This window comes from Vigna umbellata, chromosome 2 (assembly GCF_029865625.1).
Source record: "Vigna umbellata cultivar VRB3 chromosome 2, Vumbellata_1.0, whole genome shotgun sequence".
Classification (NCBI taxonomy): Eukaryota; Viridiplantae; Streptophyta; class Magnoliopsida; order Fabales; family Fabaceae; genus Vigna; species Vigna umbellata.
Window position 1 is genome coordinate 22,285,940 of NC_142166.1, and position 26,721 is coordinate 22,312,660.

The window sequence follows — 26,721 nt, forward strand, 5'->3', positions numbered from 1 at the left end:
TTTACTAGGGGCAAAATGGTCTTTTACCTTTTATTAATTAGGTGTAAAATTAAATTAGGGATGTAGAAAGGAAAAACGTGCAAATTAAATAATATGGAAAATTAATAAAAATATATTATGTAAATATTTTAGAAGACTTAGTTGTTGTTATTTTAAAAATTAGTTAAATGGAAATATGAGATATAATCTTGATGAGTTTAAATATTAAAAGAGATATTATTATTAGATAAAATCATTATTAGGTATTGTTAGACATCTTAAAAGATATTTTGAGATATTTCTAATTAAAAGATATGTTAAGATATTGTTGGATGTATTTAGATATTATTAAATAATAATAATGATGATGATGATAATAATAATAATAATGGTAATATATTATTTATAGACTTATTTTAATAAATTAGAATAAAGTATATTATTATAAGTGAGAAAATATTAGAGATAGATTTGGGTTGATTTATAAGTATTAAGATATAGAAAGATGGGGGTGTTATGCTTTAGAAATTCTAGAAACTCTAAATCAAAGAAAGAAAACAAAGAAAGAGAAAAGACAGGCGTTTTTGGGAGACAGAGAGAGAGGAACAAAACTCTTAGTGCAAAGGAAGATTGGTGGTGTTTTTGGGTTGTAGATAAAGCCCTAGTATTGGCCAAGGTATGTGGAAGTTTACCATTGTGTGTTTGTTATGTTATATGTGTTGTTGATTATCTTGATTGATAATCCTTGTTGATACATGTTTATAATATTATGATTATGATCATCTGTTGCTATTGTTGGGCAAGGGTTTATGTATGCATGAGTATAGGGTTTATGTAATATTTGTGTTGGGTTTTCCCTATGAATGTATGTATGGTTTGTTGGGTTATTCCAATAGAGGGTTTGATGTTAAGGGAGAACAAAGTTATGATGCTTGGGGGTTTTCATGCAAATATATGTTGTAAGGGTGTTATGATAATCATATGTAGTATATTTGGGTTTGTTTGGGTATAACATGTATAATGATTAGGTTTGGATGATTTAAGTATTGTGATGTATATGTTTGAGTATGTTTAAAAGGGTATGTGTAGCTTGAATCCATGGATGATGTCTAGGTGCTAATGAGTGGATAGACCAAAGGTTTATGTGTGAGATGTTAGTGATGACATCAAGGGTTAGAGATCAAGGATCAAGGATGGAAGTTTGAGGATCGGGGATCGAAGATCGAGTAATTCATTATGATTGAATTGTTTATGTTAGAGAATTAGGAATCCTATTGTTATTACTTCTATGTATGAGTTGTTTGATTAGGGTGGATATAATCAGAAGGTATGTATCTTGTTGTGTGTTTGATTATAAGGTATACAATGAGTATGTATGATCTTGTTGTTATGATTGTTTTATCAATAACTTACCTCATACATGTTTGTATTTGTGTGTTTATGAATTAAATTATCGGCGATGATCGTATAATGTGGTATACGTGAGCAGATGATATTGCAGATGTTCCAGAGGCATGATAGATTCGTGAGATGACGGGGGAAAGATTTGGGTTTCTTTAAAAAGTTCTTTAGGTATACACTTTTGAAACAAAGTAATTGTAGTTGTTTTATTTCCTTAGTCATTTTAATTACTTTTGGAATAATGTAATTGGACAAGGCTTAGGAACTATTATGTTTTGAATAAATTATACATGTTGAAAGGTTAAGGTTTTTGAAAAATACGTTTTCGCGCTATGATAAAGTTTTGAAATTTAATGGTTTTTGTAAACTCGTGCATCGTAGAATTTAGGACATGTCACTTTATATTGGAATAGGTATCATGCAACGGAATGATTAAAAGTGTGTTGAGACACAAACCAAGAGGGGAGGTGAATTAGTTCTATTAAATGTTTCGTTTTCCCTTTAAAAATTTCTTCGAAGAGAATAAAGTAAAATAGAGAAAGGATGAGAGGATTAACACACACAATATTTATACTGGTTCGAATCAAAAGATTCTACATCCAGTTGTTAATCACTCTAAAATAAGTGATTAACTTTTCACAAAAGATAGTTCAATAATACAAGACAAGTGAAAACAATATGAAGTAGAAAACAACTCTCTTAACCGATAAGAGATGACAGCAACACCTTCCTTCGACACACGAAAGAATGAAAACAACTTGTGTAAGCTTGGTAGAGAACTACTTCCACCTTAGACACACTAATATCAGTTTCTCATCCTTCAAGCACTTAATCAAGCACACTTAAACCCTTAGAGCCTCCTTAGAACCAATTTTGTACTCTGCAATAGTTTCAATCACCTTCTTAGAGTTGTGAAAGAACTCTATTTATAGCCCAAGGTTCGAGTAATGTCAGAAACTGAAAAGGCAACTCCCAACTGCCAATAATATTCGATTGCCAAAAGTGATAATCGATTATTTTTTACCGTTATAAGGTTTTCAAAGTAGTGATAATCGATTATCCTTAATGATAATCAATTATTGTCGAACCTTGGTCAATCATAACTTTTGGTGATAATTGATTATCCTAATAGATAATCAATTATTTCCAAATTGAAGTGTTTTCTCATTCTACACATGATTATCGATTATTGCCGCAAATAAACTATACTAAAAAACACGTTACAAGACTCTTAATGTTTTACAAGTGAAAGTAAAAGCCTAATACAAAGTTTTCTACAAAAATGTTTTAAAATTTATGTAACTAATTCTTCAAGACTTCAAGTACATCATCATCAAAATCTCTTCAAAGCATCAATGCTTCTCATTCATAACACTTTCAACTTAAATCTAGGTATATTTTGTGCTTGAGGTAAATGAGTGCGTATTAGTTAGTGACCCATCTCCTAGTTGGCCAACTCTTTTAGAGATTTCTCCATTGATGAAGCCATGCTATCTTGTGCAGATCCACAATACAGAGATTCCTACAACTGCTTGGTCAATGACTTTGATTCAAGCTGACTTCTCTAGTCCCAAACTATATATAGAACTGTGTTAACATAAACTTGAACTTCAAAAAAGGATTATACCAAAAAATACAAGAATAACATGAAAGAACTACAATTTACAGATTTTAAAATCTAACCTAATTCTAGAAATTTACAATCTAATTGAAACTAAAAACAAATTATAAAATGAAAAGGAAAAAAATATGGGGTGTTAATAAGGAGGTTGATCTATAGGAGCTCAACCTAAAGAATTTGGCTTGAGGAGCTCGACATTTGTAAGAGTTTAGTTTGTAGAAGCTCAGTCTAAAGAGGCTCGACCTTAAAGAGTTCGATCTAGAAAAGGTCAGTCTGTAGGAACTCAGCCGGAAAAACTCAGCCGGAAAAACTCAGCTTAGAGGAGTTCAGCTAAAAGAGTTATAGTCAGATGAACATACAATACAATTATTTACACCTAATTTTCATCATATTTCATTACATAATAATTTAACAATTTATTATTTTTATATAAAAAAACAATTATTAAAAAATAACCCACGTACCCACATATCACTAAACTAGTTACGTATACATTTGATTATATTGTTTTTATCTTTATTTTTAAATTTAAATTTAATATTTTATTAAAGAGATACTAGTACATAAGATAATAATATATTATAATATAAGAAATATTTATAAAAACTAAAGTCTAATTTATATATTTGAAATATTTATTCACTTGATAATACAATTTAAATTTAGGTTTACTTTTGGATCAGAAAATGAAAGGTGAGAAAGTAAAAATAGAAAAGTAAAAATCAAATCCCGCAGATATTTGCCGAGGAAAGAGAAGCCAAGCGAAGCTCATTTTCTTTCTCTGGCAGCTTAGACATAGCACAATCACAAGCTCCACTCTAGGGTTTCGCTCTTTACTTTCTCTTCACCACTAACTCGTGAGTCTTCTCTCAACCTTACTATGCTTTTACCTTTCCGCTTCTTATTTAGGGTTTAAATCCTCTCCTTTAATTTCAATTTGGAACTTGCTTGAAGCCTAATTTATGTTGTTTTTCTCTGTTTTCCGAGCCTCAGTGCTTGAATGTGAATGTCGGATATTCGACCTTATTTTTCTTTCCTTTTTTATGTACGTTAGGATCAATAGAGTTATCAATGTCGTTTACGTGAAAACTACCGGTTAGTAAAACATAAACGGAAGCTAGAAAATGGAATTGTACTTGCGTAGCCTTTATTTAATATGAAGTATGATACCAGCCAGATAAATAACTATTGCCAGTTAGGGAAAAAACACTAGGAAGGAGAGAAAATACAGAGGAGAGTACTAATGATAACTAGGCTCTTCTTCTCGCTCTTTCAATACTATTAATCATTCTTCTAGTGTTGGAGTAAGTAACTTCCTCATGTGGTTATTTTGCGCTAGCCTCTATGGTCACTATCTTTGTGAGACCATATGACAGTATCCTAGTTAGCGATTCACCCTTTGGCATTGAAAGAATTTTGGAGACATGAGAATGGGGAATCATTATAGTTGCCGTGACAGTGTATTCTTAAATCTTAATAGGTTATCTTTTCTTAGTGAGGAATCACTAAAGCTATGCTTTGGTTTAGACTAAAAATGCATAATAAAGGCCTTTTTATCATTGCATCTTCTTGTGTTGGACTATCTGCTTGGTTGTCTCTGTTCCATTTTATAATGAGCATTCTACATGTTGTGCAACCATTTCATCTTTATTTCGTATGGAAATTAATTGTGTGGAAATAAATTTCGTATGCTACACTTGCCTAAAATATGTTTGACTGATGTTATTGGAAAGAAACTTGTTTGGTCAATCCTACATGTTGTACCATTACATCTTTAGATCTTTTTTCTATCCCCGAAGCAGGAGTCTTTTTTAGGCGTTCACCCATAGAATTAACTGGATTACGAAAATGACAAAATTCAGGAAGCTGGGTCGACCCACCGGTCATCGGATGTCCATGCTCAGGTTTATTAGTTTGTTAGTTAACACTTTCAATTCAGTTCATTCTTTGATTTATTGGTTTGCAAAGATGCTGAGTCCTGGCTGGCTTTCCATTTATATAGAACCATGGTTTCGCAGTTGGTGAAACACGAGCGTATCGAAACTACTGTGGCCAAGGTACCATTTCAAGCGACATTGTTTACCATTTTCTTCAATATCACATTTTATTTCATGTAATTTGGTTTTGTTCAGGCCAAAGAGATCAGACGACTCGCCGATAATATGGTTCAGCTTGGAAAGGAGGTTTGTGTGCTATTCATCATCGATTATTTCTGATTCATTTTGGGTTTGGTTAATTTAAATTTGAGCTGTAACTTTTGTGTAGCTTTTGGTTGATCTGTCTTCGAACATTACTTTAAAAACAGGGATGAATTTATTAAGGGGTTGGTTGATGCGTAATATCTTTTGATTGTTCAATTTGTAGTTGGTGTTCTTACCTCCGTATGCATTTCAAAATTTATTGGAGGTCTATATTTTCTAGTGGCAACTGTTGATATCCCACTTAGTGGCTTTTTAATTTTAGGCCAAGTTAGGTTGTCTCAGTTTTTCTTGTTTGCTCCTTTTCCACCTCAATCAGGGCATATGGGAAATTAGGGTTTGGGGAAGGAATTTGGTATTGTGAACTGTGAAGTGAATTTGTCCCTATATGATGATACACGTAAGACATAATTGTCTTCTCTCTTCTTTGTAAGAATTATGGGTCATTCTATGGTGGGGAATAAACTCTTTGTCAGGGTAATCATTTGACTTTTTTCATTTAGCTTGATTGCTGGGTTTGGCCTAAAGTTTATATTATAAATCATTTTAGGGATCCCAATGTGCTGCAAGTCGTGCTGCTAGTTTTGTGCGAGGAGATGATGTCCTTCACAAGCTGTTTACAGAACTGGCTTATCGGTACAAGTAAGGAATAAACCTGATATAGTTTCAGTTGTCATTTATGATAGATAGTTGTAACACTGACCAGAGATTATGTTGTGCAGGGATAGAGCTGGAGGATACACCAGATTGCTTCGGACCCGAATTCGAGTGGGTGATGCTGCACCAATGGCCTATATTGAGTGAGTACAGTTTTATATTCTATATTTACACTCATTTTAGGTTTATTTGGGTAGCCCCGCTTAATTTCACCGAAAAAGTATTTATTTGCTCACTGTTCATGCTGTTGCCTGTCTGCTATACGGTGTTGACATAGTTCAATCCTTTAAATCTTCCAAGTTGCTTAAGAATTAGGAGGTTGAGAATGAACTTTATATTCAAAAACATTGTATGCTTTGAAACAGGTTTATTGACAGAGAAAATGAGCTTAGGCAGGCAAAGCCACCAACTCCTCAGCCGCCACAGAGAGCACCCCTAGACCCCTGGACACGTTCTCGTCTCAGTAGACAATTTGCTCCTCCTAAAGAGGAAAAATCTGGATCTGATTTGTGATTCTATCGATAGTAATGCGGATAAGCCGATACTATGTTTTTCCCAACGTAGCATGGCATATCATAATTTTGGTCTTGCTTATTTAATCAATCTTCAAATGGTTTGAAAAAAAAAAGAAAGTATTCTCTTACTACTAGAGAAAATGTTCATCGCTATGTAAAAATAATTCAACTGAATCTATAATTGACAAATGAAAAGGAAAATATCAGAACACGTTTATCTTTCTGAAGTTTGATGCCTGAGTTTTATTATATTTTTAGTTGGAACATGATAGCTTCATTCTTCGAAAGAATTAATTTTTATTTTGCCTTACAAGGAAAAAAAAGGTTTAATGAATCGACTTGTCCTTGAAAACTCAAGAAAAATCTGATTCCCCCTCTCTTTTGGTATCTTGAGCCTAAATCAATGACTTGTTACGCAACCTTGTGATCCCCCTTTCATTGCAAGTGCATTCCAGTGTTGTACATCCGAATAATTGAATTGTTACGTTTGGCGGTTGAAAATCCTACAGCATATGCGGTGCTCTGTTTGCTTATGGAGTTTCCATAAAATCCTAACTGCCCTGCATGGCGGCAATGTGTATCGCTTGATGCAGTTGAGAACAACGATTATCAAATAGGAAAAGAGAAAGCTTGCATGGTCAGGAACACAAAGATAAGCTGTTCAGATATCAATTGGAAGCGACTATTAATAACCGTTGAACGATTGAGCCTTGTTATTGTGCTCAGGCCACATGATATAAGCGTATTAAAATCCGTAAGTTAAATAACCAGTCCTATCATTATGTATATCTGTAAAGATACGTCCTAAAATACTGTAACGAGTTTGATGTTACAGCACAAAAACCTAAGCTTTGTAAGAGCACATGATATTTTAGGTTCAGAGGGAAGAGACAACCCTGTCATTCTCGTGCACCAAGTATAATTATGAGATAAAGCGTAGCTTCTTCCTATATTTCCTCTCTTTTGTCGATACAAACTTCCAGTTATATCTAATCTGCAGGTAGTGAAGAGGACAGTTTTCAAAAAGTGGTCCCTTCTTAAGATGTCAACACTTAACAATTCTGAACAGCGTAAAGCAAATGGATATAACTAGGATGCACAGAATCTGCTTCGTCTTGTCATGATTCACAAGCGTGCAAAAATGTAAGCTATAGCATTGAGTTCTTATTGCTTTGCTTGCAATACGGTACACATACTGCCTCACGTCTCCATTTTTCGTTATCCCATACAGTCTCAGTGGGGGATTATAAAGAATTCTATATCCGTTAATGGCTTTATACATTAATATTATTTATCGCAATTGTAATGCATGGACGGAAATAGCAGGCATACGTAGCGATGGGTGCAAGACTTCCTTGTGACTTACTATAGCAAGTCTTCCCCAAGCATTAAGATACAAGCCTCTTCGGTTATAACTCTGCCACCTGTTCTGCCTTCTGCTTTACCATATACACATATGCTTTCAACTCTTTTCCCATTTTTTACTAAAGCACGGGTGCTTCTATACAAAATTATTCACAACATTGAATCTGCTACTAACCCTTTTTGAATGAAAGTCTTAAAATGTCATGAGTGATGTTAATAAAAAAGAAAGAGTAAGTTTAAAACGAATGTTGTTGTAAATTATCACTAATGTTCTTTTCCGTCTTTTCTTTTATAAGAAACAAGTTATATAATACTATATTTCAGTAGTAGTTTAAAATTTGGAGATTAAGCAAACTGTGAGAATAATTTGTAAGTTAAAGCATAGTTTTTTTGGGTATAAATGTAATAATTAAAAAGTGGACAGATAAGTGACATTTACTGTGACTGTAGAAACAAAGCGAAGGGTGAAATAAGATGAAAATTGTTTACATAAAGTGTTTGTGTTAAGTGCAAAGACTAAGAGCCATAGATGTAAAACAAATCCTTGGGGCAAGAGGGAACAGGGGAGGTCAACTGGTGCAATGTTCCTTTTCTTATCAATAACAAGTCTTTTCAGTTAATTAACCTTTTCATAGCCGTTTTGACGAATTTTTGTTGTGCCACGACGACCGTGGGTTTGGTGAAATAGTCTATGAAAGGACACCTAAACAAATGTCAAAAATCTGAAGGACTATTTAATTATAGTTGCGTTATAAGAATGAAAAGAGAAAATAATAATAAACTCGTGTCATGTGTTGTTGTCGTGGCAGCTGATTAGGTGTTTGATGTTGGCACCCCATTTCTTCAAATGCAGATGAACTTTTCATTAGTATGAAACATTAGAGAAAATTAAATGACGATAAGAGGGTTTACCTACTACTTAACTACGCTATTTTTAAGAAAACAGAAAATTAGGGAGGGAATGCAAACCCTAACCATATAGAAGGAAGGACATAAAAGTAAAAGTGTTAACAATATTCCTAGGTTAAATGCATTTACCAATATTGGTAGAAAGTATGAATATTAGGTTTTCCTATTTGACATGGGATTGGGACATGTGGTCACCTTTACTCTAAATCCAATGAACAATTGTTTTCACTAACCTAATCATCCCTATCAATCAAGTATCAACAACTCTCACTAAAGCGACCATTTTTGTTTCTAGGTTTTTATTAATAAATGCATTTAATAACACAATTCCAGCTTAACATGAACCAATACTTTAAGCTTTCATAATCCAAAAGACTAATGCAATAATAAACTACTCTCTCTTTTCATATTGCATTAGGCATATATCTTAATTATTAAATAAATATTAATTGGTGAGAATAATTTTGAGAAAAATTTAATTTCCTTTTGTACTTGAAAGAGTTAAAACTTTAAAGATCTTAGAAGCCATTTCCATTGAAGCCATGCATTCTTTTCTTGTCAATCAAGTGCTACAATTGCATGTCTCCTTTGTATTATAGTGGCTCGTCAACTAGAAATTCATAGTTATATATATGTAACTAGAAATTAATTAATAGTGGATAGCTTATAAAAACAAATAGTTGATATTACGTCACCAGGCGTGTAAAATAAACATTTGCTTAAATTAAAAAATCCCATCTCTTGATATTACGTTTTTGGTAAATTTTATATAAGTTGATCTGATTTAATTTATAAGAAAAAAATATAGTTTTCTTCTCTAACAAAATATTAATAAGAGAAAAAACTTATCATACATGAAAAATGAAAAAAAAGATGCTCTTGTGTTGTAATTTCAGCAAACGTATTTTTGTACTGGGACACTAGCTAGGGTTTCCATATCTCATAACTAAAGTAAAGGAAATGTAAATTATTTATGAAATTTAAAAGGTAGGAGAATTTTGTCCTCCAATGAAACTGGAGAATAGAAAAAAGGTGATAAATGAGGAGTAATGATCAAAGAAAAGAAGTAGATAGATGCAAGAGTTGGTGAGTAGCAGTTCGTGAATGAAACTGAAAGATGAAGGAAAAATTCTGAAGGACGTTACTGCCTCACTCCTTCTATATTGATTCAACCCCTCAACAATGCCATCTATCAACTCTTTCTGCTTCTTCCATTTTCCTTCTCTCTCTTCTTCTCTGTCTCTCTTTCTGCTTCACAACAACAACAACATTGTTTCTCTTCTCAGTTCCTCTACGTTAACTTTGGTATATGACTCTCATTGTTGAAGTAAATTTACCATGTACTATGTAGTCCTTGTCTTTTCCCTTTTTTGTACTTGTTTCATCTATGTTCATCCAAAACCAATTCAGATAAATATGTCTAATTTAGTTTATTAGTTTTTGCAGGTGAGAATAATCAGATGGTTGCATGCCCCTGTAGCTGAATAGTTTATATGAGAGGAACAATGGGCGCTTCTCCTCATTCTGTTGAAGCTAGACACCGTTTACCTGCATCCATGTGAGTTACTGTCTCTTCTTACCCTTTTTCTTCTCTGGATCAAAACTGCTTTTTTATCATCAAAGATTCCCCATTAGCTTCAAAACTCACTCCAAATAATCATGTTTTTTGCTTGGGGCCTGTCATCATGTTTTGTTTTTCTAGCACAGCTATTTTTCAACCAGAAACTAATCTCATTTAGTGTGCTCACTGTGAGTTGTTCCTATTATGAATTAGACAATTGTTTTTTTTTTCATAGACTAAAATATAATATAATAAGACTCTTGTTTAAATAGTTCTACGAGTAACAGATAAGAGTAAGATATTAATTAATATTCATACATTTCATATAATTGATAAAATTATTGGATTTTATATTTTTATGTTTATAGTAACTATAGCATTGATTCTTTTGACATTATACATTCTCAAATTATTGTCTATTTTTTTTTCCTGTTATATCAATATATTACGTATTGTTCTTCCCTTTTCTTTTTAGTTCGCTGACTGCGTGTTGAGTAACATTATTTTACAACTCCAAAAATCATTTATGAACTGGTCATGTTTGCAACTGATGTATGAAAAGGGCAATGCACTTGTTCTCGTTAACAGGCACTAAGGTTAAATTTTACATCATAACTAGGACCCATCTCTTTTTGTATTGTTTGATGTTCTGTTTGAGGTTAAAAAGCCAAATCTTTCCTCTTCCTTTATCGTGAGATTTGATTTTGCTGTTTTAATTTGTTTTTGCCAAGGTTAGGAGTCGTAAAACTACATGTGCGTGCTTTTAGATAAACTTAATCTGTGTTGTATTTTATATTTTCTAAAACCAGCAGTGTTTATTTTTGTGTCATGTTCATATATTCATGATGTGAGTGGCTGTATTTGTTTCCTAGAAACCAATTAAGGTAAACTGGTACAAAACTCATGATTGAAAGAACTGCGTGTACAAGCTCAATTTGCATGCATGCACCTAGTTGAAGTATTTTTGTAGTGTTGTCAATTCCTTTTCAAACAAGTGAGAATCTGCGTGTAGTTAACATTTTCATATCTTCTGGAAATGAATACGACATTTGATCTCAAAATATTTCTTATTTACTGTGGAAGGAAGCTGACCAAGCAACAACCACTTCCATTATTTCATACTTTCGTGCAAAATGTATATAGCCAAAGAAACAGTGAGTCACTTAGGGAGCACTATTCCCAGGATTCACCAACTACATATATAATACAGTATAAACAACTGGCCTGATTAACCCAGTTCAGTGGCTGTTACAATTTACGGAAAAACAAAATTTAAATTAGCTTTAAGAATAATGTTTCCTGAAGTTTAGTATACACAAAAGTAACTAATTTTATGCTAATTAAAAAGGTCAATAACATTATTTAATTTCATTAAATAACTTTTTTACAAATATTTATCATTAAAAATAGAATTACAAAAAGGGTGTTTTGGAAATAATTTTATTAAATAAAATAAAACTAGTTATATTTGTTTATATTTAAATTCATCCTAAAAGGAAATTTTCTTTCATTAATAATTTTTAGTATAATGCTCACTGCTTGTATGGGAGTCCACAAAGCTTGTAACTTTTTATATATGTTTTCTGCATTTTCCAGTGAGAAAATAAATTAGAAGGTATATATGAGCTGTTTCGATCTGACAATGCCATTTTGAGTTCTTTAAGAAATCATATCTGTAGTAGGCCCGAAAATGAACCAGTCGTGCTTGCGTAGAGCTTAAGAATGATGAATGATGATGATCAACTTACATGAAATTTGGAACAGAATGATTACTGTGTGAGACTCATCAACTCTCTTATTTTAGATTTCACTTCATCTTATTCCTTTATTCAATCACAAACATTAAATAAGTGATTAAATTAATTGTGGTGGTGATTCTTGGATGTCTCTTTTTTACTTGCCAAAGAAACTATAACCATTGTGCTTTGTTACCTCATCAGGTGCAATCTATTAAGCGGTTTTAATGTTATTTTTCATGAAAAAACTGGAATGTAATTTTATTCTGCTGCAAAAACCAAATCAAATAATGTCCATGGAGAAACATAACACAAAAAACACCTCATTAGAAAGCTGTCATGAAAAATCTAAGATTTGAGTTGAGGCTGAGACTGAGCAGTATATACCAAACAGTCTGCAATTGTTTGATTTTGTTATATCTAATGAAGTTGTGGTGAATGATGAGTTGGTGCAGCGAAGATTTATACAAACGTAGATTGCCAAGAAGCAAAGCAAAAGATGCAGACAAGCCTTTCCATTTATCAGTCCAAGATAGAAGCTCAAGATGCAAGTTGTCTTTCTTAAAACTCATACTATTGATAACCATAAGTGGCACTTTTGTAACACTTCTGTATTCTCCAGAGGTTTACAATACCAACCATTTATCAACCTCAGGATCTCGGTAAGTAAATCTAATTATTTTTCTTTTCTTCTTGAGCAAACAAAAACATCAATAGCCTTTAAAAGTTTCACTATATTAAGGATAAGTTTGGTATCTCTTAAGAGGGGAAAATAACAAGAAGATTCCATCATTACATTTTTCTCCCAAATGTTGTGGAATAAATAATTGAAGTTTTTCCATTTTATACACTACATTTCCTCATTTCTCTACCCTTCCATTGCCTACTTAATTGTTCCAAAAGTGTTGTATTAACATGCTTGTACATTCACTTTGTACCAATGTAATTTACTCAATAAATAACACATGCTGTGATAGTGTAAAATACTATTATAGTTTCATTGAATCACAATTTATTATTTTTCATAATAATTATAGAGAAAGACCGATTTTTTATTGATTAGCAGTAATGGGGCTTTCTTTTTAAATTAAATTTTTGTCGGAATAATGTTAAACTGATACAAATTACTACCTGTTACCAGATTCAACAGTTGTGATTCATATTACACAAATTTCTTATGCAACTATGCGAACTCATACCAACCTGATCTTTGAAAATGTGAAACAGACATTTTGTATACAAGAAGAAAAGAACCAAATGTTCATCATTAGAGGAAGTAAAATTTAAGTGTTGATTTGATATCCTTTAATGGAAGTGGTGTGATGTATGAGTGTGCCTCCTAACTCTGAACAGGTGGATATGGGGTGGCTCAGATCCTCGGTACATATCCAATGTACACACTGACTGGGATGACATACTGAAAATTACGGATAAGCTGACAGGTCAAGATGAACTTCAAGGAATTGGGCTTGTCAATTTCAACAAGACCGAACAAGTCCATTGGGAACATCTTATTCCTGATGCAACACATGTTGTTCTGCCTCTGGAGTATGCTGCAAGAAATGTGACATGGGAATCCTTGTACCCGGAATGGATTGATGAGGAAGAAGAAACTGAAGTTCCTGTTTGTCCTTCTCTGCCTACTATTAGACCTCCAGGCATAAGACTTAACCTGATCGCCGTGAAGCTTCCTTGCAGGAATGGAGGGAACTGGTCCAGAGATGTTGCTCGTCTGCATCTTCAGCTTGCAGCTGCTGGCCTTGCAACCTCTTTCAAAGGCAACTACCCCGTTTATGTGCTCTTCATCACCAACTGTTTTCCAATACCAAATCTGTTTTCATGTAAAGAACTAGTTGGGCGTGAAGGGAATGTGTGGTTATACAAACCAAACTTGAGTGTGTTGAGAGAAAAAGTTCAGCTTCCAGTAGGGTCTTGTGAACTTGCACTTCCAATGAGAGGCAAAGGTAAATTATATCATGTTTTTGTCATTATCTTTTGTTATCACGAAGATGGTACTAAAGGAATTGAATTAATTGGTAACAGAGTTGGCTTACAATGGGAATGCTCCTAGAGAAGCCTATGCAACAATTCTACACTCAGCTCATGTGTACGTTTGTGGGGCTATAGCTGCTGCACAAAGCATCCGCATGTCTGGATCAACTCGAGACTTTGTAATACTTGTTGATGAGACGATCAGTGGCTATCACAGAAGTGGTTTGGAAGCAGCAGGATGGAAAGTTAGAACAATACAAAGGATCAGGAACCCCAAAGCTGAAAAAGATGCTTACAACGAATGGAACTACAGCAAGTTCAGGCTGTGGCAGTTGACAGATTATGACAAGATAATATTCATTGATGCAGATTTGCTCATACTGAGAAATATAGATTTCCTATTTGGAATGCCAGAAATCACCGCCACTGGAAACAATGCCACTCTCTTCAACTCCGGTGTCATGGTGGTTGAGCCATCAAATTGCACATTCCAGCTCCTGATGGATCACATAAACGAGATCGAGTCCTACAATGGAGGGGACCAAGGATATTTGAATGAAATATTTACATGGTGGCACAGGATACCAAGACACATGAACTTCTTGAAGCATTTTTGGATTGGTGATGAGGAAGAGAAGAAACAAATGAAGACTTTGTTGTTTGGCGCGGAGCCTCCAATTTTGTATGTCCTGCATTATCTAGGTGTGAAGCCATGGTTATGCTTCCGGGACTATGATTGCAACTGGAATGCTGATATCTTTCATGAATTTGCAAGTGATGTTGCGCATGCAAAGTGGTGGAAGGTGCATGATGCAATGCCTGAGCTTTTGCAGCAGTTTTGTCTGCTGAAATCAAAGCAGAAGGCACAGTTGGAGTGGGATCGTAGACAGGCAGAAATAGCAAACTACACGGACGGTCATTGGAGAATAAAAGTTAAAGATAGACGCTTGAAGAAATGTATAGATAATTTGTGCAACTGGAAAAGCATGTTGCGGCATTGGGGAGAGACAAATTGGACAGATGACGAGTTTTATACTCCAACACCGCCTACCATTACCACAGCATCTCTTTCGGCTTTATGAGTTACCAGTTGCCCTTTATAATTTCCTCGCATATGTTAAAATTTCTTAGTGTTAGCAAGAAGGGATGACGGAAACATTTTTTTCCTCATACATATTTTTTCATGCATAAAAATGGTCGATTCCACGCTCTGATTCTGATCATTTAGTAACATATTGCACCATAAACCAGTTTTACAGGAATTTACCTGCATGAATCAATCAAGAATCTAGTAATATAGACAATAATCGTGAGATGTGTATGAGTAACTAATCAGTGCTTTCATGTTTGAAGAGTACAAGCGCAAAATATCCTGGATAACTGATCCAAAGCATGTCAGAAATGAATCGGGCAAAAGCAACAAGACAGATAGGAACTAGGCAATAGAGTTAAAACCAAACCCGCGGACATTTGATTTGAACATGAATTGGAATGAAAATACAAGTGCTTTTTGGGATTTGATTTAAGATGCAAAGAAACCACAAGGTATATATTGAGGGGACAGAGACCTATCAGTAGAACTGACACACGACAACTATGTATACATTTAAGGAAATTTTAGAACCACTCTTAGACATTATCCAGCATAATAAGAAAATATCACCCCATGACATGAGGGCACGAGAGATTCATTGTTAACTACAGTCTTTCAAGTGTGGCACAAACTTTCTTAAGATCAAACAGCCCAGATTGTTATAATTTATACTGTATTCACTTAAATACATGCATCCCAGTGCAGCCACATTATTTTGAATACAAGTTTTTCTAACTGTAACAACCATTATTCTTTGGTTTGAAGATGCATAGCGAGTCATTTCCTAATCACAAAGCAGATAAAAGAGCCAGTTGTTGATTCATGTATCAGAGAACTATATATTTTCAAAGAGTTACTTAGTTAGTTACTGTTTCCCAAACAGTTAGTTGTCCCTTTCTTTTTACGTTTAGTGACTGCTAATAGTCTTCATTGTATTAAGTAGGAAGTGTTGGGGATTAGTGAATCCTGTTTCATTCTGAACGTAACAAGATTCATTCTCTCCATTCTTGGTTATTGATCTCAGCATATGATTATTGATTTTTCAATTCAATGTTTTTAATCTTTAGCAGTTTTCATCTTGGTTTTATTTGATACCACTTCTTACATCATCATCGGGGGATTCTTCATTCTTCTCTAACCTACACAACTGACTGCCAATTCCAGGATGAATTCAGGTTGATAAATCATTGGTTTGTACACGTGGTTGATTTATTTGTTTCTTTAACTAATCCTAAGTAAACCAAACAGGAAGACGTATTAGCTAAGTGCGTTTAATAAAGTAAATACATATCCCACGCAATAAATATGCTTAATACGTGAACCAACTAGATTAGTTAAGTTTTCTTGACTTAAAATAATTAGAAGATATTCTAAGATATATTTATTAACGTAAATACTCATATTAAGAATATATATCATTAAATCTGGATAGTTTGAATACATTATTATATTTCTTTATATCATATATTTATAGAATATTTAGTATATTAAATAAGGTATTATATTAATGTGATTATTCTACTCATTATCATATACACTAAATTTTTATTTTACCAATATTATTTGATATCAACATTAATGCTATATGTTTTTATTACCTGAGTCCTAACGTTAAATAATATTTTACAAATAGGTATTCTCCTATGTTACCGTTCTTAAAAGAATACGTCAAAAAATTTCTATTCACATCTTGCCATATTTTCAAAGATCCACGTGGAATAAAGTAACAAAACCAATACTATTATTTTACCTATGTAAAGAAAATAACATTTATTTTACCCATTCCACAGGCATACAATGATATCCAAAATGTAATCTAGTTGACAAATATTAGGGAAATCATAACAGAATGACACGTATTGCAGGCATGCAACGCACTGCTCTGTACTGTGTTGTTTATTGAATGAGTAACGTGTGTATTTATACAATAGAAAAAGGGAGAGAAAAGTAAAATATCAGAGAAGCACTAGAAGCTTCCGTAACAGCAGTGAGGTAAAAACTAATCCAAAAACTAATTATGATTAAGACCCCCCCTCAAGCTGGGAATACAGATTGAACATTCCCAGCTTGGTACGAAGAGTGGAAAACAGAGAAGGAGACAGAGACTTGGTGAAGATATCTGCAAGCTGCTGAGAAGAAGACACAGGTAGTAGTTTCACCAATCCAGATTGAACTTTTTCACGGACTAAGTGGCAGTCAATGTCTATGTGTTTGGTGCGCTCATGGAACACTTGATTGGCTGCAATTTGGAGGGCAGACTGATTATCACAGTAGAGAAGAGCTGGTTGTTTGAAAGAAATGTTTAAATCTGTGAGCAGATAAGTCAACCATTGAATTTCACATGTGGTGCGAGAAACTGTAGGTTGCTTTTTAGAACGCCATGAAATAAGTGAATCTCCAAGATACACAGAAAAACCTGTAACAGAACGGCGAGTGTCGAGACAACCGGCCCAGTCAGAGTCACTAAACGCCTTCAATTGGAGAGAACTCTTAGTTGCAAAAAATAGACCGAAACCAGGGGCTTGCTTTAGATATCGTAAAATACGAAAAGCTGCTTGAGAATGTGCTGATGTAGGAGCTGACATGAATTGGCTGAGGTGATGGACAGCATAGGAGATGTCAGGGCGAGTGGTAGTTAAATAAATTAATCTCCCAAGAAGGCGACGATAGGATGAAGAATCAGGAAGCGGTGTGCCAGATGAGGTGGAAAGTTTAGCAGTGTAATCCATTGGCGTGGCAACAGGACGAGAAGCCAACATACCACAGTCTGTCAAAATGTCAAGAGTGTACTTCCGTTGAGAGAGATGAATTCCAGTGTTGTTGCGAGCAACTTCTAGACCCAAAAAGTAACGAAGATTGCCAAGGTTTTTTATTTTAAAAGCATGATCAAGGAGTGCTGTAACAGATTCAATCTCAGCAATATTGTTGCCGACAAGGACGATATCATCAACATATACAAGAATAGCTGTAGTGGAAGATTCAGAAATCTTCAAAAATAAAGAATGATCCGAAGCTGATTGTTTATATCCATGCTGAAGAAGAAAAGAAGAAAGTTTCGCAAACCACTGACGGCTGGCTTGCTTCAATCCATAAATTGATCGTTGAAGTTTACATACTTGGTTTGGGAAAGAAGAATTGATTCCCGGAGGTAGAGTCATGTAAACTTCTTCATCTAATTCACCATGAAGAAAAGCGTTATTTACATCCAGCTGTTTTAAGTGCCAATTTAAAATTGCAGCTAAAGCCAAAAGTAGTCGGACTGTAGTGAGTTTTGCCACAGGGGAGAAAGTGGCAATATAATCCAAACCTTCCATTTGAGTGTATCCCTTAGCAACAAGACGAGCTTTGTAACGTTCAATACTGCCATCTGCATGATACTTGATTTTATAAATCCATCGGCAACCAATAACATGTTTATGAGGGGGCAAAGACGTGACAATCCAAGTATTATTCAAGGTTAAAGCCTCCAATTCAGCTTGCATGGCCTTTTTCCAGCAATCATATTTAACAGCTTCAGCATAGGAATGTGGTTCGGTGATTGTGGAAATGGAAGAAATAAATGATTGAAAATTGTTAGAAAGGTGAGAATAAGAAAGATGATCTTGAATGGGATAACGCATACCTGGATGAAGATTGGTAGTAGTTGATGTGAATGAATGATGGTAATCTTGAAGATAGGAGGGAGGATGATGAGCACGACTGGATCGCCTTAGTGGGTGTGTTGGGGAAGTTGTCTCAGCAGAAAGAGGGGAAGGAGCTGGGTTAGATGTAGTAGATGGAGAAGGAATAAAGTCAAGAGAGAGAGAAGTATTATGAAATGGAGTTGGTGAGACAATAGGAATAGTAGAATCAGAAGGTGAAGGTTGTAGGAATGGAAAGTGATCTTCATAAAAGTATACATTGCGTGAGATGACAATGCTACGATTATGAAGATTATAGGCAAGGTATCCTTTTGTGGAGTGTGGGATGCCAAGGAATATACAAGGATGGGCACGTGGGTCCAATTTCTTACGATGGGCAGTAGATGTGGAAATGTAACACAAACATCCAAACACTCTCAGGTTAGAAATATCACATGTATGACCATAAAGTTTTTGAAAAGGAGTGTTATTATTGAGAAACGGTGTTGGGATAAGATTTATCAAATAAGTGGCATGCAAAAGTGCATAATTCCAAAAACATGCAGGTAAATTTGAGTGAAAAAGAAGAGCCCGAGTAACATTAAGTAAATGTTGATGTTTGCGCTCGACAATTCCATTTTGTTGAGGAGTTTCTACACATGATGTTTGATGTATGATACCTTTAGATTTGAAAAATTCATGCATAGAGAACTCAACACCATTATCTGTGCGAATGATTTGAACATGAGAATTAAATTGGTTTTCAGCAAAAGTAATGAAATTAACAAGCAGTTGGCGAGTCTCTGCTTTATTGGTCATGAGAAAAATCCATGTGAAACGTGTATGATCATCTACGATTGTGAGAAAAAATTTGTGACCATGCATGGAAGGGGTAGAGTAAGGGCCCCATATGTCCATATGCAAAAGAGAAAAAGGTTTTTGAGCATGCGAATGACTCTTTGGAAATGGAAGTTTGCGTTGTTTTGCATAATGACAAGAATTGCAAATGAAATTTTCATTTATGGTCAAACAAGGATATATCTTCATCATAGTATGTAAACGAGTGTTTGATAAATGCCCAAGGCGAAAATGCCAAAGATCAATAGGTAAAACATTACAATCAGGATGTACCACAGTAGAATGAATTTGGGGAAAATTAAAAGTCTGAGGAACAAGCTGGTATAGACCATTCTTCACATCAACTGAACCAATCTTCATCTTGGTTTTTGTATCCTGTATGAGACAAGAGTTAGCTGTGAAAAGAATCTGATAAGATGTATTCAAGACCAATTTTGACAGAGAGATCAAATTGAATGTGAATGACGGAACATATAAAACATCAACAAGAGCAAAAGTGGAAGTGAGGTGAACTGTGCCAGCATGAGTTGCTATAACACGATGACTATTAGGAAGGTTAATAGTAATAGGAGTAATGGCATGATATGAAGTGAAAAATTGTAAGGAATTAGAAACATGGTCTGTGGCTCCTGAATCAAGGATCCAGGGAGCTGTGTGTGTTGTGCAAATTATGGATGAGATACTACCTGAAGGATGTGATGTGTGTGTAGAAGAAGAAATTGAACCAATGTGATTAACATGCGCAGAGCTGGATGCTGAAGCAGTGTGAGATGGTTGCTGAATCAAGGCCAATAAAGCTTGATATTGTTGAGGAGTAAACCGAATTTCTGAATTCTCTGAAACAGTATGTTGTTCCTTTTCAGCAACTGGTGCTTCAGTAAGTGAAACATTGTTAGCAGAAGAGAATTTGGCAGTGAAGAAGCGGTGACCAGGAGGATATCCATGCTTCTTATAGCAAACTTCAATGGTGTGACCGGTCTTTCCACAATATGAGCAAATTTTTCCACGAGTGGGGGCACTCTTACAAGCAGAATGATTTGGGAAGCCGTGTTTGCGGTAACAGGTACTTTCAGTGTGACCAGAACGTCCACAAAATGCACAAGCAGAAGCGGTGGTGGTAGGAACATTAACAACATTTATAGAATTTTGTTTTGTCTCTGTATGAAAAATGTCAGGAATAGAATATTGTCTTTCTTGCTGGGCTACATACGAGAAGATTTTGTTGATTGGAGGTAGAGGATCCATCAACAAAACATGAGAACGAACATTAGCATACTGATCATTTAGACCACGAAGAAATTGCATAGCTTGATCTTCTAATTTTCGTTGAGCAAGGGTTGAAGACAATTTACAAGTACATTGTGCACCACAAATGCAAACCGGATCTGGCCGAAAATTTTCTAGTTCATCCCAAATAACCCTAAGCTGAGTAAAATAATCGGTGACACTGAGATCACCTTGTTTTAGAGAAGATGCTTCTAGCTGTAGAGCTGAAATGCGAAGAAGATCACCCTGTGAGTACCGAGATTTGAGATCGCGCCAAATTTCCTCTGCACAGTCCATCCAGAGGATGCTTTGCCTGATAGATGAAGAAACAGAATGAACAAGCCAGGAGACCACCATGTTATTGCAACGCTTCCAAGCTCCAGAAAGATGATCAGAAACTAATGGTTGTGGAGTGCTTCCATCAATGAGCTCCACTTTATTCTTGGCACTAAGAGCGGTGAGCATAGATCTGCTCCAAGAATGGTAATTGGTTGAATCAAGTAAAGGAGAGACTAAGGGCATGGCGGGATTTTCATTGGGATGAAGATATAAAAAATGGTGAACGTTAAAAGAGGGATCAGTTGCATCACCCATGGCAGCAGAAGCAAAGAATGGTGATGGAGAAGAAGACCGTTAGGCTCTGGATACCATGACAAATATTAGGGAAATCATAACAGAATGACACGTATTGCAGGCATGCAACGCACTGCTCTGTACTGTGTTGTTTATTGAATGAGTAACGTGTGTATTTATACAATAGAAAAAGGGAGAGAAAAGTAAAATATCATAGAAGCACTAGAAGCTTCCGTAACAGCAGTGAGGTAAAAACTAATCCAAAAACTAATTATGATTAAGACTAGTCATCGTACCAGTCAACGAAAGGTGGACAAGTGAATTGCTTTCAACACGTCATAAGGCCTTTCGGCGAATGTGGCTGCCTGTTAGATTTGTCCAACTCCATTAAAATGTAGATCATGTCGGCAGGTAGATCTAACTATAACATTAAAAATTTCACATGATATGCAAGCAAAGTTGGTTCTTAGGGTACCAAGTGGTCTATGGACACTGGTTACAACATTTAAGTGCAAGCACTTTGACGTTAGCTAGTCCATGACCTTAATGTGAATATTGGGACTGCGTAAAATCGAACAAATAATTAACTTCTTTTGATCATTTCCATTTTCTCATGCAGCTAATGTGATGGAAAAGCTTTCAAGTGATGAGGTCTTATCCTCCTAAAAGCACTTTAATGTGGTAAAGATCAAAGGTTATAATCACCATTGTGCCTATAACGGGTTTTCCTTCCCTAACCCATTGGCCTAGTTACACAGAAGGGGAAAAATTCTTGAATGTACTAGTGGTCCTTCATCAATTCAAAATTTTATGAAAACCACCAGGCAGAAAAAATATAAATATATTCAATCCTGGGTCTACACAATAAAATGAGTAGGAATGAGTATCAACTCTCGGTATCTGCTACCACTATAACATGGCATTTGAATTCTTTGGACATCTTCATTGTCCTGGCTGTTCTTAAAAGATTCCCCAGTTACTAAAATGGTCCCTCCTCATATTCATCACTCCGCGGCTCCTCCTCCTATTCACCACTCCGTGGTCACTCTTAAGACGACCTAAAGACTGAAATGATTATTCCAATCATCTCCTTGAATGAAACTCTGCACTGAATATGAGAACACGTGCTCCGATGGGACCTGGTTACTCCAAGGCACCCTCTTACTCAGATTAGAACCGGGTCCTGAGTTCTCAAATTCCCCATAATAAAGCGTTTTCAGAGCAAAATCCCCAGTCCATGGCATCCATCCCTCTGGTGTGATAAGGGCTTCCAAGAATGTATGGATGAAAACTGTTCTAGAATACTCCTTCCAAGGCCTCCCCAGATAGTTTATGTGAGCTGTAGGTTTGCTATAATACAATGCCATGTATTCCTCCGTACCATTAACCAAACAGTTCTGGAAAACAAATCCTGTTGACTGAGCAGGGTCTGTCCTACCTTGTGCAGTAACAGCATTGTTCTCACCCTTTTCTGGTCTGCCTTGGCGAGGCCGTACTAGGATTTCACAGTCTTGGAAGATTGCTGCCGAGTTCCCAAAGATGAAGTCCACGTTGCCTTGTATGCGGCAAGATTTATAAAATTGGCGCAGGGAATGAGCATAGAGAGTATCCTGGTTGCCTATGAATTCACAGTTCTCAATGACAGAAAGATCACTGTCTGATCTGAAGGCCACTGCTTGGTGAGCATCAGCACCAGCCGTGTTCTGAATCGTGAGATCCTTTGCCATAAATCCATCCCCCGCAACCCCTGCCATATTAAATAATTGACTCATTAACATAGATAATGTTCCTTATGTTCTGTAATCAGATAAGAGTTTTAAAGCAATAATCTATATTTTTTTTAATACAAACTTTTATTACTATACAGATTAGTAAAGAAAAATTCTAATTTATTCAAAAGAAATTCTAAAAGTACTTGACAAATTGCGTCTAAATTATGTCCTGTACTCCCATCTCTAGATTAAGAGTAAAATTTCCTTATTCGTTTAAAAAGTTGTCTTTCTTGTTATTCCGTAAACAAGCCTCACTGCATCTCTAACAACATTGTTATATAAACAACTGAAAAATCGCTAAATTTCCAAGCAACAGAATTTCTATTTATTAAAAGTGTTACAAAACTTGGATATAGAACTTTTAAACAACTTTTTAGTTTTGTTTTTCCGTCAAAATTGAAAGTTGGAATCAATGATTGATATCAATCTATAAGGCGAGTTTTTATTGAGTAGATTAAAAAGTAAGGTGAGATTGCAGTTGATATAAAAAACACGAAACTCCGATTAAGATTTGGTGAAAAAAGCATACATAAATAAAAGAATGTAAACCTTAACGACACAAAAGAAAGAAACTGACCCACGGTGGCAGAGCTGTAGGTGGTGACACCGAGCTGGCCCACGTTAGCAGATCCCGTGATCACCGTCTTACCCATGCCATCCCCCAAGAACACCACATTCCTTTTCCTCAATGGAATCCTCACCTTCTCCTCATAAACCCCTTCCTTTATATAAATCACAAATCTCTCTTCCGAATGATTCGGCGCAGCGTTAACCGCTTCCTGCACCGTCTGGTAACACCCCCCACCCTTACACACCACAGCGTCCGACGTCAATTTCTCCGGTATCTTGGGTCCCGCCCCGAGTCCCTGAGTCCCGGACGGTTCCCAGAAGCCGTCGCGCTCGGTCATCGGCGGCCTCCACAATGCGGTGTCGTTTCCGAAGAGGTCGTAGGAGACCATCATGCTGAGAGCGTTGCTGGAAATGTTGACGAGAGAGTTAAGGAACGTCATCGTTTCGGCGACCTGCGCCGTGTGGTTGATGTACTTGAGGCCGTTCCAGCAGCCGTACTGGTAGCCGAGGGAGGCGCTCATCCAGGCGCGCGCATCCTTGGTGGCGCCACGGCGGAGTGCGACGGCGGCGAGGTAGTTGCGGTAGCGGGAGTAATGGAGGACACGGAGACAGTTTTTGACGTTGGTAGTGCGGGTACGGTTGTTTCGGGAGGCGTCGCGGATGGTGTGCAGCATGGATCGCGCGGTGACGAGATTGGAGGAAGAGGCTCTGATGGTGAATTGGATGATTTGGAGAGGGGTGGGGTTGGTAAGGAGATTGGGGACGAGAGAGGCTTGGCATTGGAGAGGGAAGCGCGTTGCATTGCAGGCGCGGTTAATCTCCACGGCGGAGGAGTGAGGGTGGAGGTTGAGGAAGAAGAAGAGGGAGAGGAAGAAGATGGAGGCCATGGAGAGGAGGAGGAGGAGGAGGAGGGTGGATCTGAGGATTGAGAATGGGTTGAAGGTGGGGTTGGGTTTAGTGGGTTTTCTCATGGTGGGTTGGGATAAATTTTAGGAGTCTGTAATAATTGGAAGGGAGTTTTTGTTTTGTTTTGAGTGATGGAGAGTAATTTTAGTTTCCATGTGTGGAGAGGTAATTTTTCTTACCCAGGTGTGGCGTGGAAACATGATGGTTCATTGAATGTCAGTGTAACGTGAAGAAGGGGCTGCTGATTCCCCTGGAATGAAGGCGATCCATGGCGGGAGGGGGATACAGGACTATTTTCAAAGTTAACTTATACAGTCACACTCACAAATACATCACTGTCGGTGGAGGTTAGCCACATGGCCAAAACACACAAAATTATAAACTTTCCTTATTTTGTTTATGCCCATGTTGGATTAAACAAACAAAAACAATATATATGTATATATTACTTATTTTATAAAATAGATCGATTTACTTAAAAATATACTTTCGTCCCATTATTCAGTTTTTATAAAATTAAATTTATGGAATAACTAATAATATCCTATTTAACAAAGAGACACAAGGGAATTAAGTTTATGTATAAAAAATTAAAAAGAAATTTCTTACAACATCAATGGTTATAAAAGTTAATAAGGTAAATTATTTATGGATAATCAATGATTAAAAGTTAAATTTATGAATATCGGGACACTTCATAGTTTATAGAAGTATAGTGATGAGATTAGTGAAGGATAGAGATGTTTCTAAAAATGAATAGAATATTATCTAATATCTTTTAAGTCTCACTACTGAACCAAAGAATTATATTTTATAGAGGTGTTTGATCTGCAAGTGCTTTCTTATGAGATGAATATACTATGCCAGCATGCATACTTGGGAAGTCATAATTAATAATTGTTTTTATTCGAGATGATTGAAGAAATATAAAATTGAAAACACTAATCAATATATAAAAGGAGGCAAGTAAAAGTAAACGAAGCAACAATCCACTTGATTAACAAAATGATTTAGATTAATTTTTTTTTTGTAATAAAAATGATTTGTTGGGGGATGTTACAATAATTTAATTAAGATTAATTTAGATTTAGAATTGAATTTAATGCATTAAACATGGTCTCATAATGCATTAAATAAGATATAGTATGTGAATAAATCTGAAGAAAAAAAAATCATCTATGGATCTTTCAACTACATGAACACACATGTTAGAAAAATTATGGAAATTAAGTTTGGTGAGATGTACTAGACAATATAATATTAACAATTGGATCATATTATCGTAATAGACACTACATTTTGCATAAAATCCAAATTCATGCAATGTTATTAATATACATGTTTCACATAGATTTGATAACAAAAAAGATGAGAATTATAAAAATGATGATAACAATAATAAACAAACACATAACCATGTAGAGAAATCTATTATTTCTCTCGATAAGTAAAGTTAAAAATACGAAATGATTTTGTGAAAGAAATCACTAGTTTACTAATATCCATTCATTTTTACTTAATTTTTTTATAATAAATATTTTATTTATGTGAACGATATAATTTTTCATAAATTTGATGTATCTTATTTTATTTTTTTATAATAATTGTTTTATGTAATAACAGTAATATCTAACATAATTTATTTATTTTCAACCACATCTAAATTACATTCTCTCCTCATTGTCAGACCTCGTAAATGTGCACCCAAAACCCCTCTTGTCAGTCATTAAAAACGCACCCAAAACCCTTTTCGAGGACGTCAGGTGTCACGAAACAAGGATCTGAAATCAGATAGTGGGATGCAGGTGTTAGCAGAAGAGCGGACGCTCGTTTTATGTGCGAAGAAAAATGATTTTTCTGACACATTCTTCCCACTCTCTCTGCATGCACCCTTCTTCTTCCAAAAATCTGATCTTTCATTTTCTCCTTCTTCTCTCTAGAAAACCCTCCCTTCTCTCTACCGTAACTCATCTTTCTCTTCTCCGATCATCATTCAGAAACCATAGAAGCGTTCCCGGCGTCGTGAGCTTCATTCTGAACCGAACAGCTCTAGATTCTGAAACTGTTTGGAAGAGTTAAGTAATCTTGAGGGTAGAAGTTGTAGTTGGACGAACCAAGAACCTACGTTT

General features: G+C 35.4%; 3 protein-coding genes across 6 annotated transcripts; 2 read left to right on the plus strand and 1 right to left on the minus strand.

The window, feature by feature from the left end:
* The first annotated feature begins 3,716 nt into the window (after nt 1-3,716).
* LOC124823303 (uncharacterized) lies at nt 3,717-6,598 on the plus strand. Its single transcript, XM_047295495.2, has 7 exons — nt 3,717-3,858; nt 4,804-4,905; nt 5,004-5,058; nt 5,134-5,184; nt 5,750-5,841; nt 5,922-5,999; nt 6,222-6,598. The coding sequence occupies exons 2-7, from the start codon at nt 4,850-4,852 to the stop codon at nt 6,367-6,369; spliced, it is 480 nt and encodes a 159-aa protein (XP_047151451.1). The 5' UTR covers nt 3,717-3,858; nt 4,804-4,849; the 3' UTR covers nt 6,370-6,598.
* A 3,119-nt stretch (nt 6,599-9,717) lies between these two features.
* On the plus strand, nt 9,718-15,214 carry LOC124823304 (UDP-glucuronate:xylan alpha-glucuronosyltransferase 1-like). Of its 4 annotated transcripts, none has more exons than XM_088106423.1 (5): nt 9,718-9,985; nt 10,092-10,203; nt 12,398-12,604; nt 13,296-13,906; nt 13,986-15,214. In XM_088106423.1, exons 2-5 carry the CDS (start codon nt 10,139-10,141, stop codon nt 15,014-15,016), a joined length of 1,914 nt encoding a protein of 637 aa, XP_087962549.1. In that variant the 5' UTR covers nt 9,718-9,985; nt 10,092-10,138; the 3' UTR covers nt 15,017-15,214. The 4 variants fall into 4 exon arrangements, with proteins under 4 accessions (XP_087962549.1, XP_087962548.1, XP_047151452.1 ...); XM_088106422.1 differs by having other exon boundaries at nt 9,718-9,950; nt 10,083-10,203; XM_047295496.2 differs by having other exon boundaries at nt 9,718-9,950.
* A 6,953-nt stretch (nt 15,215-22,167) lies between these two features.
* LOC124820970 (putative pectinesterase/pectinesterase inhibitor 51) lies at nt 22,168-24,933 on the minus strand. Its single transcript, XM_047292761.2, has 2 exons — nt 23,694-24,933; nt 22,168-23,091 (listed from the first exon to the last, which is right to left on the minus strand). The coding sequence occupies exons 1-2, from the start codon at nt 24,655-24,657 to the stop codon at nt 22,403-22,405; spliced, it is 1,653 nt and encodes a 550-aa protein (XP_047148717.1). The 5' UTR covers nt 24,658-24,933; the 3' UTR covers nt 22,168-22,402.
* Nucleotides 24,934-26,721: the final 1,788 nt, after the last annotated feature.

What these genes read in the sequence shown, in the direction of transcription:
- LOC124823304 (XM_088106423.1), top strand. Translation starts at nt 10,139, where the DNA reads ATGAGAGGAACAATGGGCGCTTCTCCTCATTCTGTTGAAGCTAGACAC. An exon ending in CACCGTTTACCTGCATCCAT is followed by an intron (nt 10,204 to 12,397) that starts GTGAGTTACTGT and finishes GAGTTGGTGCAG; the next exon opens with CGAAGATTTATACAAACGTA. An exon ending in TTATCAACCTCAGGATCTCG is followed by an intron (nt 12,605 to 13,295) that starts GTAAGTAAATCT and finishes AACTCTGAACAG; the next exon opens with GTGGATATGGGGTGGCTCAG.
- LOC124823303 (XM_047295495.2), top strand. Translation starts at nt 4,850, where the DNA reads ATGACAAAATTCAGGAAGCTGGGTCGACCCACCGGTCATCGGATGTCC. An exon ending in TCGAAACTACTGTGGCCAAG is followed by an intron (nt 5,059 to 5,133) that starts GTACCATTTCAA and finishes GGTTTTGTTCAG; the next exon opens with GCCAAAGAGATCAGACGACT. An exon ending in GCACCAATGGCCTATATTGA is followed by an intron (nt 6,000 to 6,221) that starts GTGAGTACAGTT and finishes GCTTTGAAACAG; the next exon opens with GTTTATTGACAGAGAAAATG.
- LOC124820970 (XM_047292761.2), bottom strand. Translation starts at nt 24,657, where the DNA reads ATGAGAAAACCCACTAAACCCAACCCCACCTTCAACCCATTCTCAATC. An exon ending in CTACAGCTCTGCCACCGTGG is followed by an intron (nt 23,092 to 23,693) that starts GTCAGTTTCTTT and finishes TTAATATGGCAG; the next exon opens with GGGTTGCGGGGGATGGATTT.